Source organism: Entelurus aequoreus, linkage group LG25, assembly GCF_033978785.1.
Source record: "Entelurus aequoreus isolate RoL-2023_Sb linkage group LG25, RoL_Eaeq_v1.1, whole genome shotgun sequence".
NCBI lineage: Eukaryota > Metazoa > Chordata > Actinopteri > Syngnathiformes > Syngnathidae > Entelurus > Entelurus aequoreus.
This window is the reverse complement of record NC_084755.1, coordinates 7,394,667-7,421,740: the sequence shown is the minus strand read 5'-3', so window position 1 is coordinate 7,421,740 and position 27,074 is coordinate 7,394,667. Positions and strand designations below refer to the sequence as shown.

At 41.8% G+C, this 27,074-nt stretch overlaps 2 protein-coding genes across 2 annotated transcripts in view; one reads left to right on the top strand and one right to left on the bottom strand.

The window, feature by feature from the left end:
• pold1 (polymerase (DNA directed), delta 1, catalytic subunit) overlaps nucleotides 1-16,973 on the bottom strand; it is a 79,212-nt gene extending 62,239 nt beyond the window's left edge. Inside the window, exons 1-6 of the mRNA XM_062036461.1 lie at nucleotides 16,800-16,973; nucleotides 9,124-9,315; nucleotides 8,948-9,061; nucleotides 8,744-8,884; nucleotides 484-609; nucleotides 254-422 (exon numbers count right to left, since the gene is read on the bottom strand). Coding sequence (XP_061892445.1) covers nucleotides 254-422; nucleotides 484-609; nucleotides 8,744-8,884; nucleotides 8,948-9,061; nucleotides 9,124-9,313 — 740 coding nt within the window. The 5' untranslated portion in view covers nucleotides 9,314-9,315; nucleotides 16,800-16,973. The remainder of the gene's footprint in view (nucleotides 1-253; nucleotides 423-483; nucleotides 610-8,743; nucleotides 8,885-8,947; nucleotides 9,062-9,123; nucleotides 9,316-16,799) is intronic.
• Nucleotides 16,760-27,074, top strand: part of LOC133642959 (chondroadherin-like protein) — a 41,284-nt gene continuing 30,969 nt past the window's right edge. The window contains exon 1 of the mRNA XM_062037382.1: nucleotides 16,760-16,846. Within this exon, the coding sequence (XP_061893366.1) occupies nucleotides 16,760-16,846 (87 nt within the window). The remainder of the gene's footprint in view (nucleotides 16,847-27,074) is intronic.

Here is a 27,074-nt window from a genome sequence, read left to right as displayed (position 1 = left end):
TCAGGACTTTGGGAAGGCCATTCTAAAACCTTCATTCTAGCCTGATTTAGCCATTCCTTTACCACTTTTGAGAGAGCTAGTTGCCTGAAATGGTTTTCACTTCACAGGTGTGCTTGAAGCTCATGGAGAGAATGCCAAGAGTGTGCAAAGCCGTAATCAGAGCAAAGGGTGGCTATTTTGAAGAAACTAGACTATAAAACATGTTTTCACTTATTTCACCTTTTTTTTCCCCACATCCTTTGAAAACACATACCTGATTTCAAAATCTATGTTGGCCTCAAAGGATTGGTAACTCTGGAGGGGAAAGGGTCCGCACTTCAAGCCTTGCTCCAGCAGCCGCTTGGCGGGGGCAACGAGTCGCGGCATGGCCATGGTGATCCGTAAGAAGTCCAAAACCTTCTTCCCGTGGTAACCGTACATGTCTGGGGGGGATATTGACATTTGCTTCATAATGTCGCTTGTCCGACGGTCACATGTACTCACTCTCTTTGCGAGTGATGTCCACGGCCAGCACTGTGATGGAGATGTTGTCTTTGTTGGAGCGCATGTCCCTCAACACCGCACAGTTCAGCTCGCGCTTAAACTGGCCCAAGTGATCAGGCGTGAACCCTGGAACCAGAGAGAAATAAATGTGCTAACCACTTCTGTTTACCAACTCCTCGTTCACTTTGTGTCCCGCCTGCAGACAAAAAGCAGGGCGCAGCATTTTTGGGGAGGGAGAGTCTTTTTGATTGATTGAAACTTGTATTAGTAGATTGCACAGTACAGTACATATTCCGTACAATTGACCACTAAATGGTAACACCCCAATAAGTTTTTCAACTTGTTTAAGTCGGGGTCCACGTTAATCAATTCATGGTACAAATATATACTATCAGCATAATACAGTCATCACACAAGATAATCAGAGTATATACATTGAATTATTGACATTATTTACAATCCGGGGGGTGGGATGAGGAGGGTTTGGTTGATAACAGCATACTTCAGTCATCAACAATTGCATCATCAGAGAGATGGACATTGTAACAGTGTAGGACTGACTTGGTAGGAAATGTACAGCCAGCAGAGAACATAGTGAGTTCAGAAAGCATAAGAACAAGTATATACATTTGATTATTTACATTTGATTATTTTCATTTGGTTATTTACCATCCGGGGAGGTGGGATGTGGAAGGGGGAGGGTGTTAGTTTAGGGTTGTAGCTGCCTGGAGGTGTTCTTTTAGTGCGCTTTTGAAGGAGGATAGAGATGCCCTTTCTTTTATACCTGTTGGGAGTGCATTTCACATTGATGTGGCATAGAAAGAGAATGAGTTAAGACCTTTGTTAGATGGGAATCTGGGTTTAACGTGGTTTGTGGAACTCCCCCTGGTGTTGTGATTATGAGGGAAGTAGTTTGACATGTACTTCGGTATCAGGGAGGTGTAGTGGATTTTATAGACTAGGCTCAGTGCAAGTTGTTTAACTCTGTCCTCCACCTTGAGCCAGCCCACTTTAGAGAAGTGGGTAGGAGTGAGGTGGGATCTGGGGTGGAGGTCTAGAAGTAATCTGACTAGCTTGTCCTGGGATGGTTGTAGTTTAGATTTGAGGGTTTTGGAGGTGCTAGGGTACCAGGAGGTGCATGCGTAATGGAAAAAGGGTTGAACGAGAGTTCCCGCCAGAATCTTCATGGTGCTTTTGTTGACCAGAGAGGAAATTCTGTAGAGAAATCTCGTTTGTTGGTTGACCTTTCTGATGACCTTGGTTGCCATTTTATCACAGCAAAGATTAGCCTCTAGAATGGAACCTAGGTAGGTGACCTCATCTTTCCTGGTGATAACAATGTCACCCACTTTTATGGTGAAGTCACTGACTTTCTTGAGGTTGATGTGGGACCCAAACAGGATGGATTCAGTTTTACCCAAGTGTATGGATAGCTTGTTGTCAGCGAGCCAGGTGCAGGTTCTACACAGTTCAGCACTGAGGATTTTTTCCACCTGTGACTTGTCCTTGTCTGATACCAGCAGGGCAGAGTCATCCGCAAACAAAAACAATTCACAGTCGCATGCCGATGACAAGTCGTTTATGTATATTAGGAACAGTAAAGGCCCCAATATACTGCCTTGGGGGACTCCACAGCTCACCGAGAGGGGGGGGGACACGGTGCCGTTCACCTCTACCACCTGCTCCCTCCCCTCCAAGTAAGACTGCATCCAGCTCCATGAGGTTTTATCAAATCTGATTGCTCTGAGCTTATCCAACAGTATAGCGTGGTTAACGGTGTCAAAGACCTTGTGAAGGTCCAGCATGACCATGCCGCAGTATTTGCCCGCGTCCACCTCATGTTTGATGTGCTCGCTCACATAGAGAAGGCATGTGTCAGTGGAGTGGTTAGTTCTGAAGTCACATAGAGAAGGCATGTGTCAGTGGAGTGGTTAGTTCTGAAGTCAGATAGAGAAGGCATGTGTCAGTGGAGTGGTTAGTTCTGAAGTCACATAGAGAAGGCATGTGTCAGTGGAGTGGTTAGTTCTGAAGTCACATAGAGAAGGCATGTGTCAGTGGAGTGGTTAGTTCTGAAGTCACATAGAGAAGGCATGTGTCAGTGGAGTGGTTAGTTCTGAAGACGGATTGGAATTTGTACATGAGTTTATTAGTGGCAAGGTAACTATCGACCTGATCATAAACAATTTTTTACATTACTTTGGAAATGGAACAGGTCGGTAGTTACCAGGTTCTAATTGGCTACCTTTTTTAAAAAGGGGGGTTACTCTTGCTATCTTGAAATCCTTGGGTACGTGGCCTTGTTTAATTGAGAGGTTAATTATGTGTGTGATGATAGGAGCAATGGTAGTGGCAGAGTCCCTGAGGAATCTGGAGGGGATATTGTCAAGGCCGGTGGCCTTGTTTAGGTGGAGCGCGCTCAATTTATTAAAAGCACCTCATCAGCTGAGACCATTTCTAACTTGAAATTGTTGTTGATTACTCCTAGCTTTCTGTAGAAAGCTTTAATGTGTTCTACACCAAAACGACCAGAGTGGTGGGACAGCTTGTCAACCAGAGTTGCGGCTATGCTGGTGAAAGAGGTGTTGAGTCTGCTTGCTACCTCCATTTTGCCTGTAATGATGGATTCACCCTCCTTGATGTTGATGTTGGTGAGTCTGGTTTTAAGTTTCTGGCTGCATCCAGGAAGCTGGTTGTTGAGAATTTTCCAGAGCTCACGTGTCTTATTTGTGTTTTCATCTATTTTATCGTTAATGTAATTTTTTTTCAAGGATTTAGTCAGGTTGTTTGCCTTATTTCTTAATTTATTGCATTGCTTTTTGAGTGTTGAAAGGATTGATTTGAGGTTATTATTATTGGGTTGTTTATCCACTTCGGTTTTACACTTTTGGTATTCGAAGTATTTTCTGTCTGTCTTTTATGGCAACTAATAGGTCTGGATTCATCCATGGTTCGGAGCAGGCTTTGATTCTGACTGTTCTCACGGGAGCCATATCATTTAGTATCGCTAGGAACGCCGTTTTGAAGCGATCCCAAGCATCTTCAACCAGGTTGCTCGTGAGCACAGGGGACCAGTCCCACTCACCTAATTTAAGATTGAAATTATCACTGGAGTATGTTTTAAGGGATCTGGATCTAGCTGTTATGTGGCCATTGGCTTTGGGTTCAGTTATTTTGCGGGTGCAGAAGGTTAGATAGTGGTCGCTAAGACCACAGATCATGACCCCACTATTTTTTATGTTATGCCGGTCTGATGTGAGAATGAGATCTATGGTTGATTGGGTGGAATCACACACCCTCGTGGGTAGTGTTATTAGCTGGGAGAGGCCGTGCAGATTACAAAGCTTGCTGTAAGACAGAAGTAGGGAACCTATGGCTCTGGAGCCAGATGTGGCTCTTTTGATGACTGCATCTGGCTCTCAGATAAATCTTAGCTGACATTGCTTAACACGATAAGTAATGAATAATTCCGCTGGTAATCACAGTGTTAAAAATACTGTCAAATTATAACCATTCTCATACATTTTAATCCATCCATCTGTTTTCTATCGCACCTGTTCAAGAAGTCGAATTAATGGTAAGAAGTATTTTATTTATTATAGGTTAGCTTCAGAATAACAATGTTATTAAAAAGAATAAGAGACTTATTATATTCTAAAAATGTTGGTCTTACTTAAAAATGCACGCAATTAGTTGTTTTCAGTGTTAAAAAATATTATATGGCTCTCACGGAAATACATTTTAAAATATTTGGCTTTCATGGCTCTCAGCCAAAAAGGTCCCCGACCCCTGCTGTAAGATTTGAAGACAGGCGCATCTCTGCGTTGAATATCTATGTTCAGATCTCCAATTATAATTTTCTCCACGTTGTCTACACCAGCTAAGCACTCCTCGAGAGCACCATAGAAATCACTCTGATTAGGGGGTCTGTATACAGTCCCTATCAGTACCGGCTTAGCGGTATTAAATTTGATTTCTGCCCACACAGATTCAAGGGCATTGTGGTTAAGAACAGTGCGAGTTATGTATTTTATATCCTGGTGAATATACATAAAAACACCACCACCATGTTTATTCCTGTCCCATCTGATAACCGAGAAGTTTTCTATCTCTATCTCTGAGCCAGAAACACTTTGATCTAATTTAGTTTCAGAGAAACACAAGATTTTTACCTTATTGTTGTGGAACATTTCTCTGTTTTTTTTAGTTTAGTTCCAGAGAGGCTGTTCACATTAAAGTGGATGATGTGTAGCCCACTGGAACCAACAAGAACACCAGAGCCCGCTGGGGAGAGGTATTGTCCAGAAGATGGAGAGAGGTTGGTTGTTATTGAAGTTGTATTGCAGTCCAATTCACTGTTTGTGTGGAGAGACTTGGGGGAGGGGGAGAGAGGCCCATCGTTCGTGGGCCAGGTGATGGGGTAGGGGCGGAGTTGACGAGGGGGGGCCCAGGTAGGGTTGGACTTGGTTTTCGCGGGTTTCGGTGAGGTTGAAAACAAAGACCAGGGATGTACAAAGAATCCCCTGAATCCTGTGTAGGCCGCGGGGGGTCCAGGTGATGTGGTGAAGACCCTAAGGGTTTGGGGAGAGGTTGGAAGGACCTCCGCACTGCCGACTTTAATGGCGACCGGGGTGTCGTCAAAAGCCATTTCGCCTTCCGCCGCCGTCCTCACCGGTGTCTGGGTTGACTTCCTCCGTTTCTGGGTCGCCGACCGCACCGATGATCGGGGCGAAGTCCTCAGTCGTGCCGCCGACCGCTGGAACGCAAGTGAGCTCGGGTGGTGATGAACAGGTGAGGGCTGGCGTAGTTGGAGAGCTAATGTTTTTAGCATAGCTCCGACGAGGTCCCGCAGCTAAGCTAGCTACATTGGCATCGTTAGCAACAACATTGCTAGGCTTCGCCAGGCGAGACAACATTAACCGGGTGGTTACTGGTCCAGGGTTTAGTTCAGTGTCTCCTGAGAGTAGAAGTAATAGTAAAATTGTTGATCTTTGGTCTATCCTTCCAGTCAGGGGCTTATTTCTTCTGTTCCGATCCGCTGTAAGGCACGAGTGGATCACATTACCTCCGAAACCCAAGTGCTTAGCAGATGAATTACCGAGGAGGTAGAAATCACAGTGGACGTCCTTTTCGTGTTCACGACTCATTTTTTAAAAGGGTATTGTATTCGTGGTGGTTTAAAATACAAATCCGTGATCCACAGTAGAAAAAGGAGGAAGTGTGGCATCATCCGAGCAGTTGTTTGGATTCCCGAGCGGGAGCGAAAGAAAATGCGATTGCTCATCTCGGCGTCCGGGATTCAGGAGCTTCTTGGTGTTCCAGCGTGTGTCCCTTTTCTGGGTTTTTTCACCTTCTGACAAGTTTTGTCCTTTTTTGCCAACTCAATACGAGTCCCAAAAAGTCACCAGACCAGCGTGGAAAGAAGGAGGGAATGGCTGTGGAGTTAAAGAATAAAGACTATTTGCTCGCAATCGACAAAAACAGCAAGTTTTAATTGTGATGAACCCGGACTTTTCTGGAAAAAGATACCAAAACAGACTTATTTCACAGCAAAGGATGCTCATTGTCATTTCTGTATTATTTCTGGAGCATCACATTTGTGGGCTCAATTAAACGCTCAAAATGGCCAGAAAAAGAGAACTTTCATCTGAAACTCCACAGTCTATTCTTGTTCTTAGAAATGAAGGCTCAAACACTAAATTGTTTGGGTGACCCCAAACTTTTGAACGGTAGTGTATATATATACATATATACACATACATACACATATATATATATATATATATATATATATATATATATATATATATATATATATATATATATATATATATATATATATATATATATATATATATATATATATATATATATATATATATATATATATATATATATATATACATACATACATATATATATATATATACATACATACATACATACATACATACATATATATATATACATACATACATATATATATATATACACATATACACACATACATACATACATACATATATATATATACACACACACACACACACACATATATATACATATATATATATACATACATACATACATACATATATATATAAACACGGCTACATTATAATACTATATTATAATAATATACATCATTATTAAAATAATTATATCATAAAATAATAAAAAATATATATTTTATTAACACCAGAAGATTAGATTTGTTGCTAGTAGTTTTTAATTTAAAAAAAAACATTCAAAGTCTCTGGAATGACACTTGAACAATTGTCAAAGTACATTGCACAATAAGCAACAACAATTGAAAATATGGCAAAATGATATAAAAATATAATACTAAATAATAAGATTTGATAGGTTTACATTTTTGGACTTTATTTATACAGCACATTTTAGAAAACAATAAGCAAAGTGCTGCACAGGAGTTCAAACACATTTAGAAGCAGAATACAACTAAGGAGAGTCAAATGTAAAAACATTTTTTAAGAAAATCAGCGGATTAGGCAAATGGTTTAATGACCTCATGGTGACCACGCCCACAACCACAGGTATCTTGGCAGTGGAGAGGAAACCCTGCAATGGAAGTTTTTGCCTTTGTGGAGTTACTTGATTCTACATTTTGTGTGTAATAAAAAGGTAAAAAGGAAATGATCCAAACAGTAATTGAAGTTGCTGCACAGCCATCCTGTTAGCAGTAAATGAACAATAGTTTGGAGGAAATAATGCAAAATGTTACACGGCATACGTCAACAGCTACACAAGGAGCCTTTGTAACCTGTTTTAAAATAGTTTGATTATCATTTCCATGCCAAATAATATGCTGCAATAAACACTATTTGAGGCCCATCTCTGCTGTATTATGACGAGTGTACACCTAATTCCTGTAAACTACTTTACTGCGTTAGTTTTCTTTTATATCTTTTACTGTTGATTAAAAATCTTCTTCTTTCATTTGTATTTACTCCGCATGTTAAGAAAGTTGGAACTAATACCTGGTGTCTTTAGTTTTTAGTACAGATGCTTTAAAACCATATCAATCTTGTGATTCGGGGTGGGTACCGTTCACATTTGAGAAGACACAGGACCAATACCGGTACCAATTTTTGTTTGATAATAAAATATTTTTATTGTGACATTTAAAAATTAGCTGATTGATGATAACTTCTGTCCAGTTGTTATATCACCACATGTGTATAGTTTATGGTGTGTCTTTGTTGTGCCCCAAGAAGTGCTCATTTGGGACGGCGTGGCGAAGTTGGTAGAGTGGCCGTGCCAGCAATCGGAGGGTTGCTGGTTACTGGGGTTCAATCCCCACCTTCTACCATCCTAGTCACGTCCGTTGTGTCCTTGGGCAAGACACTTCACCCTTGCTCCTGATGGCTGCTGGTAGCGCCTTGCATGGCAGCTCCCTCCATCAGTGTGTGAATGTGTGAATGTGGAAATAGTGTCAAAGCGCTTTGAGTACTTTGAAGGTAGAAAAGCGCTATACAAGTATAACCCATTTATCATTTATTATTTATTTAATACTCCAAGTATTGTACTTATGAAGCACCAACTGTTTGATTGTAACTTAGACTTAGACAAACTTTATTAATCCACAAGACAAATTGTTCCACACAGTAGCTCAGTTGGAAGGTAACGTGCATCTTAGTTGTAGTTTTCATTAAGAAATTGGGAGATGTTAAATAAAATCGCTAATGCTAATCAGTAGCATGTCAATAGCAAAGCCAATGTATATTAGCATCAAGCTAGCGCATTTTTGGAAAAGTGACTTCACTTACATTGGAAGGCCAATTTCTTTGTTGGCATTGAAAATGACAACGTGGCCTAGAGGTCAGTGCTGCTGGAGTGATCGCCAAGTGAGTCAGCAACCGGATGTCACGCAACCAACCGCACCCATGGATTTGACCAAAAGAGGACCGCATTCAGTACTAATCCCTAATTGTGATAATAATTGTAATCGGATGGCATGAAAAAAAACGTTTTTTTGGCTGTATCAATGAGCCCTGATCTGACTACTCAAAGTCACAAAGTTGGCAACATTGATCCCTCCTGCTATGTCTTCTTATTCTCTGGCAGACCAGGTGCATGTGACAGGAAGTGGAGTTACAATGCCACCTACTGTGCGTACATTCACACAGTCCCATTATAAAGTGTTCTTTTTTTATTCTATGTGTGCCAGTCCAAATGTTTTAGTAGACTTGCTGAAATGAATGAATTTTTCAGAGTATCGTATTGGACAGGCGGTACTCACCGCTCGGAGCCGGGACATAGAAGTAAGGCGCGAAACCGTGAATGTGACAACAAACGCTGTTGCCGTCGTCCGTCACACCAAACATTCGAATGATGGGGACTTTTCCTTGTAGCTGGCCGGGCATGCCCGCCACAGCCGCTCCTGCACAACACAACACAAGATGAAAAAGGCTGCAGGAAACGCTGCAAATGCTGGATGAACTACCTAAATAATAGTCCAGGTCAATCTGCTGAAAGACTAAAGAGTCAGAGGTCGGCTGCAGCGGGGGGGCGTGAGGCCTCCGCCAACGCGGGTTGAGATCTGATGAAAAGAGGTCACCTGGCAACACACGGTTCTAAAAGTTATTTGACAACAAGAACATTCCAATAGATCTTCCATACCAACAGGGATGACGTCGTGTCCTGCCTGTCCCTCCGTCTCCTCCGAGTCCAGCTCTGCGTCGTCAAACATGGACAGTTCCTCCTCAAAGTGCGAGGGGCTGTCCTCCCATTCACCGGCCGCCTTGCTGCGTTTGGCCAGGGCCACGCCGGCCCCCAAAGGGCCCCCGTTGCGTCTCTTGTTCAAATTCATGACTGTGACCGGAAAAAAGAAAAAGCGAAAATGTTTATTTTTGGAGCAAGGGGGAGGTGACCAGACAGAAGAGGGCTGGCAATTAGAGGCGTGACCTTGGCGAACAAATCGGCTCTTTTGAGTGACAACCCATTCCAAGTTAGGAGTCGGGTTTTTTTATGCACATGCAGATATGGTGTAGGCCAGGGGTCGGCAACCTTTACCACTCAAAGAGCCATTTTCACCAGTTTCACAAAATAAAGAAAACAATGGGAGCCACAAATCTCTTTTGAAATTTATAATGAAATAACACTGCATTTTGCTTTGTGCTATGTATAAACCAGGGCTCTCAGACACGCGGCCCGCACCTTCATATGAACATTTGTAGCCCGCGAGTTTTATATGAATGCCACTTGACGGCATCATACTTGACAACCCTCCCAATTTTTCCAGGAGACTCCCAAATTCAGAGCAACTATTCTCTCCAATGTCTGCTGATTTTCACCCAAACAACAATAATAAGGGCGTGCTATGATGGCACTGCCTTTAGCGCCCTCTACAGTCTGTACAAACAGCGTGCCAGCCCAGTCACATGTTATATGAGGCTTCGGCAGACACACGAGTGACTGCAAGGTAAGGCTGCAGCTAACGATTATTTTTCTATCGATTAATCTATAGATTATTTTTTCGGTTAATCTATGGATTTTTTTTTCAATTAATCTATAGATTATTTTTCCTTTTACCGATTATTTTTTTATTCAAAATGAAGATGAAAAAATAAATGTAGGCCCGTTTTTTCAAAAGGCATAACTTTTATTTACAAAAAAAAAGAAGTATGGCCACTCAGTCAACATTGACAACAACATGACTAAATATTCTGTAACAATGTAAACATTTAAAACTTTTAACATTTAACAAAATTAAAAGTAGCTTATTTGCTTTTTAATGTGCAAATATAAAAGTCAACATCCAGTGCAAATTTTAATATTCTGCAATAGTATAAGCATTTCAAAAGTAAAAGTATTGCTTATTTTGCTTTAAAATGTGCAAAAATAAAGATAAACATCCAATACAAAAAAGTGCAAAACGAAATATTCTGTAACAACAGTGTAAACATTTCAACAAAAGTGAAAGTATTGCTTATTCTAAAATGTGCAAAAATAAAATAAACATCCAATACAAAAAAGTGCCAATCTAAATATTCTGGACACTCAAAACAGTAAGTATTGACTTTAAACATGTGCAAAATACAGTTGTAATGAAGAAAGGTTAGCATGTCTACATGCTCTGCTTCTTTTCTTGTTTACAATATTCCCAGCAGCTGAAAATAGGCGCTCAGAAGGGGTCGATGTGGCTGGAACTGAGAGCTAATTAGCCTTCACCTCAAGCCAGGACTGCGAGCGAGCTGAGCTGCAGTTGAAGTTTCTAGAAGGTCAACGGGCTCATAGTGATGTTACTAGTAGTTGACTGGGAGGTGTTTATTATCATTTGGGGAGAGTCCGCTGCCTGATGCTCACCTGCTAAACACCTATCTGCTCAACGCTGAAGCGCTGACTACATGCGCTCTGAATACGCACTGCTGATTGGCTGATAATGCTGCGTGTGTACCAATCAGATGGTTGTGTGGGTGGGACAATGCTGCGTGTGTACCAATCAGATGGTTGTGTGGGTGGGACAATGCTGCGTGTGTACCAATCAGATGGTTGTGTGGGTGGGACAATGCTGCGTGTGTACCAATCAGATGGTTGTGTGGGTGGGACAATGCTGCGTGTGTACCAATCAGATGGTTGTGTGGGTGGGACAATGCTGCGTGTGTACCAATCAGATGGTTGTGTGGGTGGGACAATGCTGCGTGTGTACCAATCAGATGGTTGTGTGGGTGGGACAATGCTGCGTGTGTACCAATCAGATGGTTGTGTGGGTGGGACAATGCTGCGTGTGTACCAATCAGATGGTTGTGTGGGTGGGACAATGCTGCGTGTGTACCAATCAGATGGTTGTGTGGGTGGGACAATGCTGCGTGCTGAGACAGAGGCAGACGGAGCAAAGCAGCTTGTTAAGACTTTAGCTTTAGCTTAGAAACTTGTTCGGTACACCCCCGTACCGAACCGAAAGCCCCGTACCGAACCGGTTCAATACAAAACACGTACCGTTACACCCCTAGCAGATACAAATGACACATTCATGTTTTTGTGTAATGATGACAACGTATGCTCGCGCAGACGATTGACTAGTTGATGGTTTTCTTTTCAAATGTTGGTTCATAGCCGTTGTGCTGCTATGATAGGCCATTTCTGCTCGACACAGTGTGCATACAACAACATTATTAGGCCGTTTATTGAAATACTCCCACACTTTTGACCACTTTTGGCATGCTTTTCCCCCCTCGCTCGCACCGCTCGCATCGTCTTCTTTGATCGACTGCTTTGCGCTTCGCCATGACGGTAGTGTGACGTCATTATGCGACGCGTCGACGCACAAAAACGGCGTCGACGTATTTACGTAACCGATGACGTCGACGCGTCGTTTCAGCCTTACTGCAAGGCATACTTGGTCAACAGCCATACAGGTCACACTGAGGGTGGCCGTATAAACAACTTCAACACTCTTACTAATATACGCCACACTGTGAACCCACACCAAACAAGAATGACAAACATATTTCGGGAGAACATCCGCACCGTAACACAACATAAACACAACAGAACAAATACCCAGAATCCCATGCAGCCCTAACTCTTCCGGGCTACATTATACACCCCCGCTACCACCAAACCCCGCCCACCTCAGCCGACGCACAGGGGGAGGGGGGGCATGCGCATATATATATATATATATATATATATATATATATATATATATATATATATATATATATATATATATATATATATATATATATATATATATATATATATGTGTGTGTGTGTGTGTGTGTATATATATATATATGTATACACACACACACACACACACACACGTATCCCGTATGGAATCCCGTCCCGACCAGAAATGCTCCGTGTGACATCACAAGAAATGACGTCACGTAGCTCAGTCATTAGGTGCAGATAGTGAAAGCAGGAAAAACAATGGACGGGAAAAAGCGCTCCAAGGTGTAATAAAGTTCAAAACAAAAGGTATAATCCAATGAATAACTTTACTGAGAGATTTGAGCAGGGTACAAACACATGACCAACACTTTTACCACCAACCGGAAACATAGCAACCAGGCTAGCAACGCACCTCCTTTACGGCAGCTGTCGCAACCTTCTTAAAGCAACCGCAGCACATACATCCAATCCAATCCAATCCACTTTATTTATATAGCACATTTACACAACAAGAATGTTTCCAAAGTGCTGCACAGCCATGTTAAAAACAATATTAAAAACAACATTATGCTACACCAATGACTGACAACATATATGACATCTCCCTTTTTTAACTTTTGTTTTTCTTTCCTTGTAAACAAAATAAAATCACACTGTAGATGTGTTGTCTGTCTAATTATAAATAATGCAGACGAGGAGTGTTGGCTGACTTCTTCACGTTTACTTTCACAGCGTGCTCATAACCTCATTCTTAACTGCCGGGTGGCAACATGCAACAACACTTTTCGGGGCTACGGTGCATGCTCGTCACTCCCGTTGCATGCTGGGTAGTGTAGTTGTTATTTTCCTAGCTCATAACATCACATCTTTCCCCCTTTAAAGAAATAATGTTAACTCAATAAAGTATTTCTTTTTATAGCTTTTACTTTTCATTTTTTAGCATTGTAACCACATTTGCAAACAACTTTTCTCTTCATAGAATTTTCTTTCAAAAAAGAAATGAAGTGCAAAAATGTGAAAGCATCATAACAAACAGTTATGTCAAATAGCAGCAGAAGTGCACTTTTTGGAGAGCTGTATTATTTTCACTTTTGTGCCCAAGGGACTGATTTTATTTAACACTATATTATTATTTATACACCTATAGTGATCACAGAGACAGCTTGTTTTTGTGTTACTGTATATATTTGTTTTTATGAAAAATCCCACTTAATATACTTTGGGTAACAACAGTCAATATTTATTTATTTTATTTTATTTTTTTAGGGGGGTAACAGTCAATATTTATTTTATTTTATTTTTTTGTTATATGATAAAAGTGAGCTTTTGTTAAACCAAATATTGTGTTTTTTTCCATATACAACAACCTATCTGGACTCCATAAGAGAATCCATAAGGAATCGGTTTGATAAGAGGATTCGATAATAGGCTCGAACTCGATAATTTCTTATCAAACATCATCCCTACACCCGCACAACACACTCAATCCCACATAATTTCTTATCAAACATCATCCCTACACCCGCACAACACACTCAATCCCACATAATTTCTTATCAAACATCATCCCTACACCCGCACAACACACTCAATCCCACAGCCCAAAGTAGCGTTCACCTCCATAAAGTTCATACAGCACATATATTTCCCCAAAGTTACGTACGTGACATGCACATAGCGGCACGCACGTACGGGCAAGCGATCAGATGTTTGGAAGCCGCAGCTGCGTACTGCATTACACATACAAATTAAACAAAATGCTTATGGCAACATTCTGGCTGCGTACTCACGGTACCGCGTCAGCGTATCCAACTCAAAGTCCTCCTGGTAAGAGTCTCTGTTGTCCCAGTTCTCCACAGGCCAATGGTAAAAGCTTGACTGTCATCTTTCGGAAATGTAAACAATGAAACACCGGCTACGTGTTTGTGTTGCTGCAGCCGGCCAAAATACACCACTTCCCACCTACAGCTTTCTTCTTTGCTGTCTTCATTGTTCATTAAACAAATTGCAAAAGATTCACCAACACAGATGTCCAGAATACTGTGGAATTTTGCGATGAAAACAGACGACTTAATAGCTGGCCACAATGCTGTCCCAATATGGCCGCTACAATCCGTGACGTCACGTGCAGGCGTCATCATACCGAGACGTTTTCAGCAGGATATTTCGCGCAAAATTTAAAATTGCACTTTAGTAATCTAACCCGGCTGTATTGGCATGTGTTGCAATGTTAAGGTTTCATCATTGATAAATAAACTATCAGACTGTGTGGTCGCTAGTAGTGGCTTTCGGTAGGCCTTTAAAACTGATAGCAGTGATAAAAAAAATAGTTTAAATAAACCATCTATGAAAGCGAGACAGTTTTTAGAACGGACCTTCCAAAAACCATCAATCCCATCTAGAATACTGAGTGGTGTCACCTGCTGTAGATATACTACTTTAAAGTATTTTTATGCAGATTATAGTACTGACTGGTGTCACCTGCTGTAGATATACTACTTTAAAGTATTTTTATGCAGATTATAATACTGACTGGTGTCACCTGCTGTAGATATACTACTTTAAAGTATTTTTATGCAGATTATAATACTGAGTGGTGTCACCTGCTGTAGATATACTACTTTAATGTATTTGTATGCAGATTATAATACTGAGTGGTGTCACCTGCTGTAGATATACTACTTTAAAGTATTTTTATGCAGATTATAATGAGTGGTGTCACCTGCTGTAGATATACTACTTTAATGTATTTGTATGCAGATTATAATACTGACTGGTGTCACCTGCTGTAGATATACTACTTTAATGTATTTTTATGCAGATTATAATACTGACTGGTGTCACCTGCTGTAGATATACTACTTTAATGTATTTTTATGCAGATTATAATACTGACTGGTGTCACCTGCTGTAGATATACTACTTTAATGTATTTGTATGCAGATTATAATACTGACTGGTGTCACCTGCTGTAGATATACTACTTTAATGTATTTTTATGCAGATTATAATACTGACTGGTGTCACCTGCTGTAGATATACTACTTTAATGTATTTTTATGCAGATTATAATACTGACTGGTGTCACCTGCTGTAGATATACTACTTTAATGTATTTTTATGCAGATTATAATACTGAGTGGTGTCACCTGCTGTAGATATACTACTTTAATGTATTTTATGCAGATTATAATACTGACTGGTGTCATCTGCTGTAGATATACTACTTTAATGTATTTTTATGCAGATTATAATACTGACTGGTGTCACCTGCTGTAGATATACTACTTTAATGTATTTTTATGCAGATTATAATACTGACTGGTGTCACCTGCTGTAGATATACTACTTTAATGTATTTTTATGCAGATTATAATACTGAGTGGTGTCACCTGCTGTAGATATACTACTTTAATGTATTTTATGCAGATTATAATACTGACTGGTGTCATCTGCTGTAGATATACTACTTTAATGTATTTGTATGCAGATTATAATACTGACTGGTGTCACCTGCTGTAGATATACTACTTTAATGTATTTGTATGCAGATTATAGTACTGAGTGGTGTCACCTGCTGTAGATATACTACTTTAAAGTATTTTTATGCAGATTATAATACTGACTGGTGTCACCTGCTGTAGATATACTACTTTAATGTATTTTTATGCAGATTATAATACTGACTGGTGTCACCTGCTGTAGATATACTACTTTAATGTATTTTTATGCAGATTATAATACTGAGTGGTGTCACCTGCTGTAGATATACTACTTTAATGTATTTTTATGCAGATTATAATACTGACTGGTGTCACCTGCTGTAGATATACTACTTTAATGTATTTTTATGCAGATTATAATACTGAGTGGTGTCACCTGCTGTAGATATACTACTTTAATGTATTTTTATGCAGATTATAATACTGACTGGTGTCACCTGCTGTAGATATACTACTTTAATGTATTTTTATGCAGATTATAATACTGACTGGTGTCACCTGCTGTAGATATACTACTTTAATGTATTTTTATGCAGATTATAATACTGACTGGTGTCACCTGCTGTAGATATACTACTTTAATGTATTTTTATGCAGATTATAATACTGACTGGTGTCACCTGCTGTAGATATACTACTTTAATGTATTTTTATGCAGATTATAATACTGAGTGGTGTCACCTGCTGTGGATATACTACTTTAATGTATTTTTATGCAGATTATAATACTGACTGGTGTCACCTGCTGTAGATATACTACTTTAGTTAGCTGCTAAATGAGCTACATCGTGTTTAATCAGTAGTGTCGCACCTGGATCACTTTAGTGCATCCTTATTTCCCTTGACGTCAGCATATATAAATGGTTCCAAGTGTTTAATATATAAATGGTTCCAAGTGTTTAATATATAAATGGTTCCAAGTGTTTAATATATAAATGGTTCCAAGTCTTCCATGTATAAATGGTTCCAAGTGTTTAATATATAAATGGTTCCAAGTATTTAATATATAAATGGTTCCAAGTGTTTAATATATAAATGTTCCAAGTGTATAATATATAAATGGTTCCAATTGTGCGAAAGAAGGACACGCAGCTGCTACAGCGACAAGCTAGCAAGTAAGCAACGACGACAACATGGATAAACACGCCATCGTGGGTCGATCGTCCATCTTACCAAGTGTGACGGAGCGCTGCGTGGAAATATTGATGTCCGCTGAGTTGGTAACAAAGTTGTCTGAGAGTTAGCTGGTTTCTTTCCAACGCTCGCACGCTGACAAACTCCCGCCACTCTTCTTCAATTCTGACCGGAGAGCGCGGAAAATGACTTCCGGTTAGCAGCTCCGCCCATTCTGCCAGGAAGTATACAGTGACGTCACGGACAAGGCGGAGTCTCGCCTAAAAGCCGGAAGTGTCATCGGTAAAAACAATTGAAAATAACACGCTGGATTGTTGATAATATGCTTTATGTGTTTATAAATATGTATTTTATAGTGGCCTACAACTTTATCATCTTTTTTTTTTACATAAATCATCAAACCTCTACTTGCATGTCATCATAGCCACGAGATGTTGTAGTTTATTTGTATTGATCAAAAAGAGTTGGTTGATATTGACTCCATAAATCCTCTCCTATAGTGCAGAAATGACTCATTCATTGAACTCCATTATTTCTCTCTTCTTTCTTTCTTTAGTTTATTTACCATGAATTGATTAACGTGGAACCCGACTTAAACAAGTTGAAAAACTTATTGGGGTGTTACATTTAGTGGTCAATTGTAGGGAATATGTACTGTACTGTGCAATCTACTAATAAAAGTTTCAATCAATCAATCAAAATAGGAAGAAGCAAATCTTATTTAATCCTACCTCTTTCCCACTTCAGAGTGTTTACAAATATATACATCATTTACTGACTTCTTTTTGTAGCACAATGACATCAGTGAGTGATTAATACAGCAGTTGTCACGATCGGGGGGTCGCAGCTTGCTGCGCGGTTGTTCTCCCAATGCAAAGGAACGGCTCCGGACGAAGGCGTAAGGTAGGAAGTGATTAATTTATCATAAATCATCCAATAAACAAAAACAACAGGGATGCGTGCAGAGCGCACGGGAAGTTAAGGAACTATTACTTAGCATAGGCAAAAGACAAGGAACACTAGAACTCAAAAACTCACGTGACAAGTGCATGGAGCAAACACAATGAGAGCAGGACGAGTGACTGGCAAAGGCAACTTAAATAATGCCTCTGATTAGCGCTCGGGAAGCAGGTGAGCGGGCGAGCACTAATCAGAGACAGGTGCACACAAAGAGTGACCATGACAACCAAAACAAACTCACAGGAGCACAACAAATAACAAAAGGAGTCCAAAATTAACAGAAAACACAAAAACATGATCCGGACCATGGATCATGACAGTACCCCCTCCTCAAGGACAGATACAAGATGTCCATATGAAAACAAAAACAAAAAACAAGCAGGGTCAAAAGTCACGGGCGGGCGGAGGGAGGACTTGGAGGTGGGTCGCCAGGCCAAGTGTCCCCGAATCCACCGAGGCAAAGTCAAGTGGCGGCGGCGAGTGGAACGCCGCTGCAGCAAGCGAGGCGGGCGACCAGGGAATGGCCACATTCGTGGCCGACGGGGAGGTGGGCGCACTTGGCGAGTCGGACGACCAGGGAGCGGCCACATCCGTGGTCGACGAGGAGGTGGGCGTGTCGGCGCCGTCATGGCAGGCGTGGCAGCAGGCACCGGCGCCGTCATGGCAGGCGTGGCAGCAGGCACCGGCGGCGAGGCAGGCGTGGCAGCATGCACCGGCGGCGAGGCAGGCGTGGCAGCATGCACCGGCGGCGAGGCAGGCGTGGCAGCAGGCACCACCGGCGAGTCTGGCGTGGCAGCAGGTACCACCGGTGAGTCTGGCGTGCTTGCAGGTACCACCGGCGTCTGGCGTGGTGCAGGTACCACCGGCGTCTGGCGTGGTACAAGTACCACCGGCGTCTGGCGGGGTGCAGGTGCAGGCGTCTGGCGAGGAGCAGGTGCAGGCGTCTGCCGAGGAGCAGGTGCAGGCGTCTGCCGAGGAGCAGGCGCAGGCGTCTGCCGAGGTGCAGGCGCAGGCGTCTGCCGAGGTGCAGGCGTCTGCCGAGGTGCAAGCGTCTGCCGAGGTGCAAGCGTCTGCCGAGGTGCAGGCGTCTGCCGAGGAGCAGGTGCAGGCGTCTGGCGAGGAGCAGGTGCAGGCGTCTGGCGAGGAGCAGGTGCAGGCGTCTGGCGAGGAGCAGGTGCAGGCGTCTGGCGAGGAGCAGGTGCAGGCGTCTGGCGAGGAGCAGGTGCAGGCGTCTGGCGAGGAGCAGGTGCAGGCGTCTGCCGAGGAGCAGGTGCAGGCGTCTGCCGAGGAGCAGGTGCAGGCGTCTGCCGAGGAGCAGGTGCAGGCGTCTGGCGAGGAGCAGGTGCAGGCGTCTGGCGAGGAGCAGGTGCAGGCGTCAGCCGAGGAGCAGGTGCAGGCGTCAGCCGAGGAGCAGGTGCAGGCGTCTGCCGAGGAGCAGGTGCAGGCGTCTGCCGAGGAGCAGGTGCAGGCGTCTGCCGAGGAGCAGGTGCAGGCGTCTGCCGAGGAGCAGGTGCAGGCGTCTGCCGAGGAGCAGGTGCAGGCGTCTGCCGAGGAGCAGGTGCAGGCGTCTGGCGAGGTGCAGGCACGGGTGCCTGTCGGGGTGCAGGCACGGGTGCCTGCCGGGGTGCAGGCACGGGTGCCTGCCGGGGTGCAGGCACGGGTGCCTGCCGGGGTGCAGGCACGGGTGCCAGCCGGGGTGCAGGCACGGGTGCCAGCCGGGGTGCAGGCACGGGTGCCAGCCGAGGAGCAGGCACGGGTGCCAGCCGAGGAGCAGGCACGGGTGCCAGCCGAGGAGCAGGCACGGGTGCCAGCCGAGGAGCAGGTACAGGAACTGGAGATGGTGGCGTCTGCAGGCCCACCGGAGATGCTGGCGGCGTCTGCAGGCCCACCGGAGATGCTGGTGGCGTCTGCAGGCCCACCGGAGATGCTGGTGGCGTCTGCAGGCCCACCAGGGCTGAGGTTAGCCATGAGCATGGCAGAGGTGGTCTCGCTGGGGGTTGCGGCTTGGCATGCCGACGGACTGGTGGTGGAGGACGGGCTGGAGGTTGCGGCTTGGCAGGCCGAAAGACTGGTGGTGGCGGCCGGAATGGAGGTTGCTGCCTGGCTGGGCGCAGCCGAGCAGCCCCACCAGCACAGCTCCCGGCCCCAGCCCCCCCCTCAAGGGGCGGATACCAGACGCGCTGCTTGCGGTCTGGAACAGTCTTTACGGGTGGGTGGCGGGAAGTCAGGAGGGGGGCAAAATCCTCCCCTCTAAATTGTCCAAAATGTCTTTTCCCACCCCCCCACCTGAGGTCTTTTGGGAGGATGAGAGGAAAAAGTCACTGACGTGGGCGGGGCTAGAGTCCTAGGGGGCGGAGCTTGGCACTCAGAAGGAGACTGTGGCTGACATCTAAATTTCAAAAGAATGTCCTGACAAGGTATAATTTTAGAATTAAAGTCTTTAGGAGGTTGTTGACGCAAGGAGACAGAATTCAGAAAAAAAAAATTCTGGGCCATGACGTCATCAGCCGTGGACGGAGTGACGTCATCGGGGGAAGGATACTGGGCTGCCTGCAACTTGCTTCGGTCCGGGGGAGGAGCTTGCGGGAGTGACGCGTTCTGACGGCGAGGCGAAGCCCTTCTGGACGGCTTCCGCCTTTGCCTGCGCGTCCGGTACTGCTGTGTAGCGGCGATGTCTTCGGACCAGAGGGAGTCGATGGGGATAAGGGAGCCTCCAGGTCCCCACATAAGGTTCGACCTCTCCTCCGTCGAATAGCGAAGCGTCTCCACTTCCCATTCTGTCACGATCGGGGGGTCGCAGCTTGCTGCGCGGTTGTTCTCCCAATGCAAAGGAACGGCTCCGGACGAAGGCGTAAGGTAGGAAGTGATTAATTTATCATAAATCATCCAATAAACAAAAACAACAGGGATGCGTGCAGAGCGCACGGGAAGTTAAGGAACTATTACTTAGCATAGGCAAAAGACAAGGAACACTAGAACTCAAAAACTCACGTGACAAGTGCATGGAGCAAACACAATGAGAGCAGGACGAGTGACTGGCAAAGGCAACTTAAATAATGCCTCTGATTAGCGCTCGGGAAGCAGGTGAGCGGGCGAGCACTAATCAGAGACAGGTGCACACAAAGAGTGACCATGACAACTAAAACAAACTCACAGGAGCACAACAAATAACAAAAGGAGTCCAAAATTAACAGAAAACACAAAAACATGATCCGGACCATGGATCATGACAGCAGTTCTTGTAATAGATAATGAAGTCAGTCATTATTAATATACTGAGATGAAGAATGTTATTTTCAATAAGGTTGAAAGTATTATTCATAATTCTTTGTACTTTGTAAGCACTATTCATGTGAACAAGCTCTTCAAGTGGATCATATCAGTACAATGTTTCACTTCTTTACTTCATCCATATGCTAAAGGTTCTAAGTGTTGTACGTGCATACAAATGTTTTAAATGACATTTTCCTCTAAGATTATATTTCTCCTCTTTAGTTGAGAAGAATTGTTGTACATTCTTTGGTAGCAGGTTGTAGTTTGCTTTGTACATCATTTTAGCTGTTTGCAATTTTACCAAATCATGGAACTTTAATATTTTTGACTCAATAAATAAAGTGTTTGTATGTTCTCTATATCCACCATTATGTATCAGTCTAATTGATCTTTTTTCTAACACGATTAACGAATGTAGCGCACATTTGTAGTTATTTCTACACAATAAGTCAGATATGTAAGACTCGTGAGCAGTAGAGAATACAAAGTGATTTTTGGCCCAGGACGTATTTTGCCTTGTTCATTATTGAAAAGTTTCTTGCCATAAGGTTGGTATGATTTTAAGTAGGCTTGTGTAAACGTGTACTAAAATAGAGTACTCAAGTAAAAGTACTTTGCTGAAATGCAGTGTTGGGTTAGTTACTGAACACCAGTAACTAGTTACAGTTACTAGTTACTTTATTTCAAAAGTAACGCAGTTACTAACTCAGTTACTTACACCAAAAGGTTATGTGTTACTGTGAAAAGTAACTATTTAGTTACTTCTATTTCATTTGTATTTTTTTAAAGCTCCTATTAATGCCCTTTTAGCCTTCATTTCAGTACTGTTATGTTATTGCACTGGAGAATAATACAATGTGTTGATCAACTTGACATGCATTTGCATCACTCAACTCTGCTAAGCAATGTGCTCTACATACAACACACAAACAATGTGCTCTACATACAACACACAAACAATGTGCTCTACATACAACACACAAACAATGTGGTCTACATACAACACACAAACAATGTGCTCTACATACAACACACAAACAATGTGCTCTACATACAACACACAAACAATGTGGTCTACATACAACACACAAACAATGTGGTCTACATACAACACACAAACAATGTGGTCTACATACAACACACAAACAATGTGGTCTACATACAACACACAAACAATGTGGTCTACATACAACACACAAACAATGTGGTCTACATACAACACACAAACAATGTGGTCTACATACAACACACAAACAATGTGCTCTACATACAACACACAAACAATGTGCTCTACATACAACACACAATGTGCTCTACATACAACACACAAACAATGTGGTCTACATACAACACACAAACAATGTGCTCTACATACAACACACAAACAATGTGCTCTACATACAACACACAAACAATGTGGTCTACATACAACACACAAACAATGTGGTCTACATACAACACACAAACAATGTGCTCTACATACAACACACAAACAATGTGCTCTACATACAACACACAAACAATGTGCTCTACATACAACACACAAACAATGTGCTCTACATACAACACACAAACAATGTGGTCTACATACAACACACAAACAATGTGGTCTACATACAACACACAAACAATGTGCTCTACATACAACACACAAACAATGTGGTCTACATACAACACACAAACAATGTGCTCTACATACAACACACAAACAATGTGCTCTACATACAACACACAAACAATGTGGCTCTACATACAACACACAAACAATGTGCTCTACATACAACACACAAACAATGTGGTCTACATACAACACACAAACAATGTGCTCTACATACAACACACAAACAATGTGGTCTACATACAACACACAAACAATGTGGTCTACATACAACACACAAACAATGTGGTCTACATACAACACACAAACAATGTGCTCTACATACAACACACAAACAATGTGCTCTACATACAACACACAAACAATGTGCTCTACATACAACACACAAACAATGTGCTCTACATACAACACACAAACAATGTGCTCTACATACAACACACAAACAATGTGGTCTACATACAACACACAAACAATGTGGTCTACATACAACACACAAACAATGTGGTCTACATACAACACACAAACAATGTGGTCTACATACAACACACAAACAATGTGGTCTACATACAACACACAAACAATGTGCTCTACATACAACACACAAACAATGTGCTCTACATACAACACACAAACAATGTGCTCTACATACAACACACAAACAATGTGGTCTACATACAACACACAAACAATGTGCTCTACATACAACACACAAACAATGTGGTCTACATACAACACACAAACAATGTGGTCTACATACAACACACAAACAATGTGGTCTACATACAACACACAAACAATGTGGTCTACATACAACACACAAACAATGTGCTCTACATACAACACACAAACAATGTGCTCTACATACAACACACAAACAATGTGGTCTACATACAACACACAAACAATGTGGTCTACATACAACACACAAACAATGTGGTCTACATACAACACACAAACAATGTGGTCTACATACAACACACAAACAATGTGGTCTACATACAACACACAAACAATGTGGTCTACATACAACACACAAACAATGTGCTCTACATACAACACACAAACAATGTGGTCTACATACAACACACAAACAATGTGGTCTACATACAACACACAAACAATGTGGTCTACATACAACACACAAACAATGTGGTCTACATACAACACACAAACAATGTGGTCTACATACAACACACAAACAATGTGGTCTACATACAACACACAAACAATGTGCTCTACATACAACACACAAACAATGTGGTCTACATACAACACACAAACAATGTGCTCTACATACAACACACAAACAATGTGCTCTACATACAACACACAAACAATGTGGTCTACATACAACACACAAACAATGTGGTCTACATACAACACACAAACAATGTGGTCTACATACAACACACAAACAATGTGGTCTACATACAACACACAAACAATGTGCTCTACATACAACACACAAACATGTGGTCTACATACAACACACAAACAATGTGCTCTACATACAACACACAAACAATGTGGTCTACATACAACACACAAACAATGTGGTCTACATACAACACACAAACAATGTGCTCTACATACAACACACAAACAATGTGGTCTACATACAACACACAAACAATGTGGTCTACATACAACACACAAACAATGTGGTCTACATACAACACACAAACAATGTGGTCTACATACAACACACAAACAATGTGGTCTACATACAACACACAAACAATGTGCTCTACATACAACACACAAACAATGTGCTCTACATACAACACACAAACAATGTGGTCTACATACAACACACAAACAATGTGGTCTACATACAACACACAAACAATGTGCTCTACATACAACACACAAACAATGTGGTCTACATACAACACACAAACAATGTGGTCTACATACAACACACAAACAATGTGGTCTACATACAACACACAAACAATGTGGTCTACATACAACACACAAACAATGTGGTCTACATACAACACACAAACAATGTGCTCTACATACAACACACAAACAATGTGCTCTACATACAACACACAAACAATGTGCTCTACATACAACACACAAACAATGTGGTCTACATACAACACACAAACAATGTGCTCTACATACAACACACAAACAATGTGGTCTACATACAACACACAAACAATGTGGTCTACATACAACACACAAACAATGTGGTCTACATACAACACACAAACAATGTGGTCTACATACAACACACAAACAATGTGGTCTACATACAACACACAAACAATGTGGTCTACATACAACACACAAACAATGTGCTCTACATACAACACACAAACAATGTGCTCTACATACAACACACAAACAATGTGGTCTACATACAACACACAAACAATGTGCTCTACATACAACACACAAACAATGTGCTCTACATACAACACACAAACAATGTGGTCTACATACAACACACAAACAATGTGGTCTACATACAACACACAAACAATGTGCTCTACATACAACACACAAACAATGTGGTCTACATACAACACACAAACAATGTGCTCTACATACAACACACAAACAATGTGCTCTACATACAACACACAAACAATGTGGTCTACATACAACACACAAACAATGTGGTCTACATACAACACACAAACAATGTGCTCTACATACAACACACAAACAATGTGCTCTACATACAACACACAAACAATGTGGTCTACATACAACACACAAACAATGTGCTCTACATACAACACACAAACAATGTGCTCTACATACAACACACAAACAATGTGGTCTACATACAACACACAAACAATGTGCTCTACATACAACACACAAACAATGTGCTCTACATACAACACACAAACAATGTGCTCTACATACAACACACAAACAATGTGGTCTACATACAACACACAAACAATGTGGTCTACATACAACACACAAACAATGTGGTCTACATACAACACACAAACAATGTGGTCTACATACAACACACAAACAATGTGGTCTACATACAACACACAAACAATGTGGTCTACATACAACACACAAACAATGTGCTCTACATACAACACACAAACAATGTGCTCTACATACAACACACAAACAATGTGGTCTACATACAACACACAAACAATGTGGTCTACATACAACACACAAACAATGTGCTCTACATACAACACACAAACAATGTGGTCTACATACAACACACAAACAATGTGGTCTACATACAACACACAAACAATGTGCTCTACATACAACACACAAACAATGTGCTCTACATACAACACACAAACAATGTGCTCTACATACAACACACAAACAATGTGTCTACATACAACACACAAACAATGTGGTCTACATACAACACACAAACAATGTGGTCTACATACAACACACAAACAATGTGGCTCTACATACAACACACAAACAATGTGCTCTACATACAACACACAAACAATGTGGTCTACATACAACACACAAACAATGTGCTCTACATACAACACACAAACAATGTGGTCTACATACAACACACAAACAATGTGGTCTACATACAACACACAAACAATGTGGTCTACATACAACACACAAACAATGTGGTCTACATACAACACACAAACAATGTGCTCTACATACAACACACAAACAATGTGCTCTACATACAACACACAAACAATGTGGTCTACATACAACACACAAACAATGTGGTCTACATACAACACACAAACAATGTGGTCTACATACAACACACAAACAATGTGGTCTACATACAACACACAAACAATGTGGTCTACATACAACACACAAACAATGTGGTCTACATACAACACACAAACAATGTGGCTCTACATACAACACACAAACAATGTGGTCTACATACAACACACAAACAATGTGCTCTACATACAACACACAAACAATGTGGTCTACATACAACACACAAACAATGTGCTCTACATACAACACACAAACAATGTGCTCTACATACAACACACAAACAATGTGGTCTACATACAACACACAAACAATGTGGTCTACATACAACACACAAACAATGTGGTCTACATACAACACACAAACAATGTGGTCTACATACAACACACAAACAATGTGCTCTACATACAACACACAAACAATGTGGTCTACATACAACACACAAACAATGTGCTCTACATACAACACACAAACAATGTGGTCTACATACAACACACAAACAATGTGGTCTACATACAACACACAAACAATGTGGTCTACATACAACACACAAACAATGTGCTCTACATACAACACACAAACAATGTGTCTACATACAACACACAAACAATGTGGTCTACATACAACACACAAACAATGTGGTCTACATACAACACACAAACAATGTGGTCTACATACAACACACAAACAATGTGGTCTACATACAACACACAAACAATGTGCTCTACATACAACACACA